The 8,033-nt window shown below is 43.0% G+C and overlaps 1 protein-coding gene across 3 annotated transcripts in view; it reads left to right on the top strand.

The window, feature by feature from the left end:
* Positions 1–8,033, top strand: part of MTMR3 (myotubularin related protein 3) — a 73,899-nt gene that overhangs the window by 49,046 nt on the left and 16,820 nt on the right. For all 3 annotated transcript variants that reach the window (XM_011979108.1, XM_011979107.1, XM_011979106.1), the window contains exons 9-13: positions 424–629; positions 1,508–1,639; positions 2,617–2,728; positions 5,936–6,131; positions 6,929–7,114. In XM_011979108.1, the coding sequence (XP_011834498.1) occupies positions 424–629; positions 1,508–1,639; positions 2,617–2,728; positions 5,936–6,131; positions 6,929–7,114 (832 nt within the window). The remainder of the gene's footprint in view (positions 1–423; positions 630–1,507; positions 1,640–2,616; positions 2,729–5,935; positions 6,132–6,928; positions 7,115–8,033) is intronic.

Here is an 8,033-nt window from a genome sequence, read left to right as displayed (position 1 = left end):
TGAGTAGCTGAGATTACAGGCACGCACCACTACGCCCAGCTAATGTTTGTATTTTTAGTAGAGACGGGGTTTCACCATGTTGGCCAGGCTGGTCTCGATGTCCTGATCTCCCTCATGATCTGCCTGCCTCAGCCTGTCAGAGTGCTGGGATTGCAATGTGAGCCTCCCTGCCTGATCCGTTAGTCATTTTTTGGTAACTTTACAGGGATCTCTGTGATGTTACGATCATTGAGAAAGACACACAGGTTTTGTTGTTCTTGTTGGTTGTGTAAGATTTCTACCCTCTTTAATACTGAGAAGACTTGAAGCTGACCTAACACTTACCTAGAATTAGACTATTCATTAAGGCACTTAAAATCTATTTTGTGTGAGTACAGAGAGCATCTGAATGGGTACAGTTGTTGTCTCTTATTTCTCACACAGGCACCAAAGCAATGGAGCTGTCATTGCCCGCTGTGGACAGCCAGAGGTTAGCTGGTGGGGCTGGCGAAATGCAGATGATGAGCATCTGGTACAATCAGTAGCCAAAGCTTGTGCCTCTGACTCCCGATCGAGTGGCAGCAAGCTGTCAACTAGAAATACTTCTCGAGACTTTCCCAATGGGGGAGACCTTTCTGACGTGGAGTTCGGTAAGGTGCTCCCTGGACCCATGGCAATAATTTTTATAGCATCTAAGAACCTGTTCTTGAAATGGCCTTTTCCTTACAGGACATAGATTTACTTTTATAGAAGTGAATGTGCAGAGCTTCACTTGATGGGATTGAGGAGTCATGGGTCTTGGTGGAGAATCAGAAGACCCTTTGTTTTAAAACTCAATCAAGATATTAGTGTGTGTGTTGTCTTTCTTGCCATTGTGACAAAAATGGAGTGTGTATGTAATAGGGGACTTGCAGTATCTGCAGACCATGGCAGGAAATGCCAGGCTTCATGAAAGGACGACAGGTGTAGAAATGAAGTTGGCCGGGCGCGGTGGCTCACGCCTGTAATCCCAGCACTTCGGGAGGCCGAGGCGGGCGGATCACGAGGTCAGAAGATCGAGACCATCCTGGCTAACATGGTGAAACCCCGTCTCTACTAAAAATAAAAAATTAGCCGGGCACGGTGGCGGGCGCCTGTAGTCTCAGCTACTCGGGAGGCTGAGGCAGGAGAATGGCGTGAATCCAGGAGGCGGAGCTTGCAGTGAGCTGAGATGGCGCCACTGAGCTCCTGCCTGGGCGACAGCGCGAGCCTCCATCTCAAAAAAAAAAAAAAAATGAAGTATAAGAGATTGGACTGTGTGAACTCCATGTGTACCTTGGGAGTCAGTTTTGGAGAATAAATCCTTCTCATCTTTCATAAGAAGGCAACATAGAAAATAAACTAAAGAGAAAAGTCCTATGTATCAGGGTTTTGGTTAGGGGATTTCATTTTATTGAGCCTTTCCATAAGATGTGCTTGTGGGTCTAATTCTGCACAGTTCTGGGAGAGACAGGCTCATTTAGTATGCCCCCTCCCTCTATGTCCCTAGATTCTTCTCTGTCAAATGCTTCAGGAGCAGAGAGTTTAGCCATCCAACCGCAGAAGCTTTTGATCTTGGATGCTCGCTCCTATGCAGCTGCTGTGGCAAACCGAGCCAAAGGAGGAGGCTGCGAATGCCCAGGTGAGGTGTATGGTGCTTTGTTCCCCATCCTTTCTCCTTGTGACTGCAGCCCTTGCCCATCTGAGACTTAGTTCTCAATTTGAAATAAGTGGCAAGCCATATTCCTCATCCATCCTGTCGTGAGAGTGCCAGAGCTTCTCTCTGGATTAACACTGTATGTTCTTTTCTGAGGAGAAATGGAGGAGGAGGTGCAATGAAGTCACATAATCTTCCTTCCTTGTGCCAACTTTTAGGTGATAAGGAAAGCAGATCTTCCCTGTAGTAAGGCTTGTTCATGTTTGGAAGCTGCTGCTTTAGTGGGCTCAATTTCTCAGCCGTCTAAAGCTTTTTGTTGCCTTTGACAGAGGCTATGCTCATCACTGGCCTTGTAGCAAACTCCTCAAGGGCCTTTCCTTAGAAAACCTGGGGTGAAAACTGAAGCAGTAAATATAGAACCCTAGTAAGGTACCTCTGTCCTGAGCTGTAATACCATTACTGTTGGAATGCTAGCTTTCCCCAAGGAGGGACCCCCCTCAGTGCCTCTGGCACAGGCAGAGGCACCATGCTCTTTGTTCAGATGTGGTCTAAGCTGGAAATTGAAAGCAGCTGTACCAAGGTGAAATTTGAATGTGAGAACGCATTGTTTTGCTGAGTTCCTTTCAAAGAGATTCCAAAGCCACAAGTTAGATAAGGCCCAAGAAGTAAAGCCAAACTGAGATCGAAGTAGACCTTTTAAAAAATAATAGCTTTTATTTTATGTCAGTATCTTCTTTACAAATCTAACCTTCCATTTTCACCCTTTTTGAAAAGATAGCTAAAATTCAGTGTTTTCCTCTTATTATAAAGGATTGGGCTAATACTTAAGCATTTCAAAACATTTCAGTTTCATTAATCAGAAGCTGCAGTGGGTTTGTTTTATAGCCAGTTTGCTTTTAGATTTGGCCTTGTGGGCTTTAAATTCAACATATTTGTGTTCTCTTTATTGTTACTCTCTCCAGAGTATTACCCAAACTGTGAAGTTGTGTTTATGGGGATGGCAAACATTCATTCTATTCGGAGGAGTTTTCAGTCTCTGCGGTTGCTGTGCACTCAGATGCCAGATCCGGGAAAGTAAGTCCTTTGGCCTTGGCTTTCATTTTGCATTGCTCTTAAATAATTAGTTTTCTTCTTTCCTCGAACTAAGGGGGGAAAAAAAGAAAAAAAAAATTAATTTGTAGCAGTCTTTCCTTCTGTTTCTTGGTAAACTTCAGTTACCAGTCCAGTCTCTGCAAGTATTTCCTTCCTGCGTCCAAAATGTGGCAGCACAGAGGAAGAGTTGGGAGAAAATACAGCCATTTGAAAGGTTTTTAAATCTGCAGCACAGAAGAAGTCTCAGCATCAAAACAGAAGCATTACCTTACTGTTGGTCCTGGGACCTTTCCCTTCCACATCATTTTTTAGCCCAAAGTAATTTAATTCTTCAGTTTCTGATGTCCCATAGTGATACTTAACCTGTTATGAACTGGGATGTTTTATCATGAAAAGTCAGAATTTAGTCATCATGTTCTAAAAGGGTTAAAACTTGCCATTAGGTCAGTTCCTTTTACATCTGCTTTCAGTTTCTAAACTATTCTCATTTACTAAGAACATTGTCATTCTTACTGCTTATTAAATATGAATGGCTGGCATTTGCAGTGAGGAAGGTGAAATAATACCCCCTCCAAGGGTACTGATTGAATACAAGATAAATTAGGAAGAATGTTCTATAAAACAAACATGGACAAATAAATATTTAAAAGTCCTCTTTTACTATTTCAGGAAACCAGAGATAGGTGCCAGAGAAAACAGAATTTTCTTTTTTCTGATATTTGTGCTGGAGCCCATAGTTGTTTCTCTGGGTCCTATTCGGTAGATCTCATGATCACATCAAGTTTTCCTGCATTCTTTATTTGATTTATTAAATCAGATGCTGCCTAAACCACTTATATTGACTGCCAGTAGCAAATGATTAAATTCACCATAGTTGTCATCAGCCCAGAGGATGAAGCAGTGCCTTTGGGGAAAGCCTGACCAGAGAATTGAGCTTGCTGCCTCCTTTGGGGATTAACCATTTGCATTTGCTACACAGTTCCAGGTCTCAGCTAGCAGCACTTTCTTCCCTAGCGTGGTATGTAGAAGGAGCCTGGCTAAGGACCCAGGAGATCGGCCACGAACTGTGTAACCTTGGCCAAGGGGTTAACTACTGTAGATCTCAGTTTTCCTGACTATAAAATGAAAGAGATGTAATCAACAATACATGATCTCTAATACTCTCCATATGTTAAAATTCTTAACTATCAGAGTCAAAAAGATATAATTAGCCCTCATCTGGTCCACATAAATGTCTTGGGGATTTTATTAAAGGTAATGCTTTTATGCATTTGGCAGCAAATCATGCTGCACTGAAGTCTCCCTCATGGATAAAAAGCAGCTGTAGCAGTGATGGGCAGCTGTAATTAGGCCCGTGGCCTGTGTTTGGGGCTGTGGAGGATGAGGGAATGGTAGGCTTCTAGTGCAGGTTGAGAATAGGACAAAGGAATTGGGGAGTCAGCAGCCCCTCCTTGGCTGGCAGATTTTGGAGTACAGCTTCGTTAGTCACAGACAACACCAACTGGTATTAAATAATAGTTTAGTTAGGTTCAAAAGAACCTCACACTGGTTCTCTTGTTTACCATTTCTTCAGGTGCTAGGAGATAATTTAGTGTTTTTTCTCCTAAGCCTTATCTTCTAGTTCCTTTTGAGAATATGTGAGGAATGAAAATAAACAATTGACCCTTCAGGAAAAAAGTGTTTCTCGGGTACCTACTAGGAGATAGAAAGTCTTAAGATTGGATTTTTACCAGTAACAGACTTACAATTCATTAAACAGTGGGACTCCCTGCTGTATGCTAGGCACTGTGCTGGGTACAGTTATGACTGAGACATAGTGTTAGCCATCTGAGGAGTCACAGTCTGGTTGGTAGTCCAAACAAATCCATATACAACCAGTACTTATGCACTGCATTCTGTTGTCTGCCTGGAAAGACCCCCACCTCCTTAGACTGTGCCAAAAATTCATACTTATTCCACAGGGTTTAGTAGGCCTTTATAGCCTTCCCAGAGTCCCCTGACAGAAGTGTTTGTTTCTTCCTCTGACTCAGCGTTTGAAAGGCTTGACTTGTGATCTTAACTACAAATCTGATCACATTTGGGAAAAATCAGAACTCTTTCTTAGGGATTGGGAGGGGTGAGGGAAAGCACAAGAAACAAAATGTCAACACGGTTTAAAAAGCAAGTGTGATTAGCTTGTGATTACTCCCAAGGGGCAGCCGTTGCTATCTGATACTCCTAAAATGAGATGGAGTCTCGCTCTGTCCTCCAGGCTGGAGTGCAGTGGCCCAGTCTCAGCTCACTGCAACCTCCGCCTCCCGGGTTCAAGCGATTTCACCTGCCTCAGCCTCCTGAGTAGCTGAGATTACAGGCACGCACCACTACGCCCAGCTAATGTTTGTATTTTTAGTAGAGACGGGGTTTCACCATGTTGGCCAGGCTGGTCTGGAACTCCTGACCTCAAGTGATCCGCCCACCTCAGCCTCCCAAAGTGCTGGGATTACAGGCGTGAGCCACTGCGCCCAGCCCCTAAAGGTCTTTCAAAAAAAAGTTCTCCTAGATCCCTGCTGAATCCAGTCTGTGTTAAGCCCAGCAACAGTGTGTGGCCATTGGTGTACTAATTTGTATGAGAAGAAATTATCAGATTGGCCCGTCTGGTTTTAGTAAACATTAAAGAATTAAACAGTGGTAGGTGTTACAGTCTGGGTCATAGGCAGTGTTGTGTATACCATTCTTGTATACAGCATCCAGCTTATGTCTCATAGATATTTTTGTATTTATGAGTTTTTCTTAAACTTTTTTTTTTGAGAACTTGTTGGGCATAGTTGCTGGTGATTAAGTATCTTCTGTTTTACATCTCAGCAGTGGCTACATTTTATTCAGGAGAAGATTCCAGAAAGAGCTACTTTCCTTATACCATGAACTGAAAAATGTCAAATATTTTGTCTGGGAAATCATCCATACAGATTTTAGAACAAAAGGTGGTCCTATTAATTGTAGCCCCTATGTCTAAGGCTCTTCTCTATTGTATAGTAGGGCTTGGGCCTCACCCTGAGACATGCTTTATGAACACACAGATTTTTTTTGTTTTGGCAGTGTTATATTTGGAGAGAGAAATCTTTGGGAATTACTTTTTAATTTGACAATCATTGAGCATGATGCAGTAAATCATAAATATCAGCATTTTCTAATCCTCTCCTGTTTTTATAGTTGGCTATCAGCTCTTGAAAGCACAAAATGGCTCCATCACTTGTCTGTGCTTCTGAAATCAGCGCTTCTGGTAGTGCATGCTGTGGATCAGGATCAGCGGCCGGTGCTAGTGCACTGCTCAGATGGCTGGGACCGCACCCCCCAGATTGTGGCATTGGCTAAGCTCTTGCTGGACCCTTATTACCGAACCATAGAGGTGAGCGCATCCAAATGGGAGGGGTTGGTACTTCAGGATGAGCTGGGGAGACGTCTTAGGAGTGATACCAGTTTTTGGGAGTGGTGATTAGGTTAAAGAAAGTGAAATTTCTGTTTTGATCATTGGTCCTTTATACCATGAGCTAAATTGTGGTGGTTCCTCCCACAGTTCTTGCACCTCTTAAAATGGGGCAGATGATGGGTAACAAGGTATTGAGAATATAGACACATTTTCCTTTGCAGTCTGTCTACTTGTAAAAGTTTTTAGCTACCTCAGGAAAATAAGGCATCTGGAAAAGGATCTTGGCATGCTAGATGTTGACACAGAGTGTTCTGTGGAGAAGCAGCTCTACCTGAAATAACCATCTGTTGGGTTAAAGATGAAAGAAAAATCATAACGTACCCTAAAATATACACAAATATTTATTAAACCTGGGGTGTAGAAGGATCTTACAAACTTGACTTTGTAAGTGTAACACTGGAGGCAGAAATGTTAAAAGAAATTTAGGGGACAAGTGTGGCTTTTATATAGTGAACACAAGAGGCTAAAAATACACATTCAAGAAGGGCTTAAACGCAGTCAGTACCATTTCAGTGATCATGGAATGGAGTTCAGAGAATTGGGAAATTTCCCTAAGTGTGTGCCTCATCAGGATTGGAGCCTTCCACCAAAGGGCAAGGCCAGGTGGGCTTTCTGGGAGGCTGTTAGAGGGGATTGCTTTCTGTGACACCAGGCTTAGGACTGTCACAGTCTGGATAGTCTAGCACAAATGGTCTCTCCTGGATGCTTCCCTGCAGGGTTTCCAGGTCCTCGTGGAAATGGAGTGGCTGGATTTTGGCCATAAATTTGCTGACCGGTGTGGTCATGGGGAGAACTCGGATGATCTGAATGAACGTTGCCCAGTGTTTCTGCAGTGGCTTGACTGTGTTCATCAGCTTCAGAGGCAATTTCCTTGCTCTTTTGAGTTCAATGAAGCATTCCTTGTGAGTTTCTTCATTTTGGGGATGTTCTCGATTTGCAGGAGGGTCAGTACAAATGTTAGTGGGCCAGTTCTCACATGAAACTGTGCTGCCTCTTGCAGAATTTAATAGAGATGATTTTTTTCCTGTTACTTTTTTTTTTCTTTTTAAATAGTTTTGCTATTTTTCAAAAAGAGGTATACCAGGTTTGCATGAAGTCCTTGTGTTGTTTTTAAACTTATTTTTAAAGGGATGGTAGAAACCCTAAATAGCAGTTAGAAATAGAAGCAATCAGAATGTCTGGACCATGCTCCCTCCAGTCTGTCTACCAGACCCCCTATGTCTGTCTCACACTCTCTCCACCCTCTCCTTTGTTGGAGGGTTCACTGTCCCTGCCCTCTTCCAGCCCCCTCTGTCCATTTGTATACCAGCTCTCATCTCCTCTCATCTGCTGCACTGGCTGGCTCCAGCATTTCTCCTCTCTGCCTTCTGCGTCAGTGCATTTCCCTCTCTACCAGAAATGGGTTTCAGCTTAAAATGTGTAGTGTGTCTCATTTTTCAAAACCCATTCTTGGTCCTGCATTTACCTCTAACTATCATCCCATTGCTCTTATTCCCCTTTATAGCAGAGCTCCTCAAGTTTTCTACCCTTGCTATCTCAAATTCCTCTTTCCATTCTCTTAAACCCACTTCAATCAGGCATTCACCCTACTGCTTTACCAAAGCTGCTCTTGTTAAAATGACCAGTGACCTTCATGTCACCAATCCAGTGATAAGTTCTCAGTCTTCATCTCTTCGATCCGTCATTACCATTTGGCACAGTTTAACCACTCCCTTGAAATGCTTTCTTCAGTTGACTTCTAGTACTTCCTTGCTCTTAGTTCTCCTTTTACCTTACTGGGTTGTTTCTCCTCTTAATCCCTCCAGTTTTTTTGTTTTTTTG

This window comes from Mandrillus leucophaeus, unplaced genomic scaffold, assembly GCF_000951045.1.
Source record: "Mandrillus leucophaeus isolate KB7577 unplaced genomic scaffold, Mleu.le_1.0 Scaffold2, whole genome shotgun sequence".
Classification (NCBI taxonomy): domain Eukaryota; kingdom Metazoa; phylum Chordata; class Mammalia; order Primates; family Cercopithecidae; genus Mandrillus; species Mandrillus leucophaeus.
This window is presented reverse-complemented; position numbering and strand designations above follow the sequence as displayed.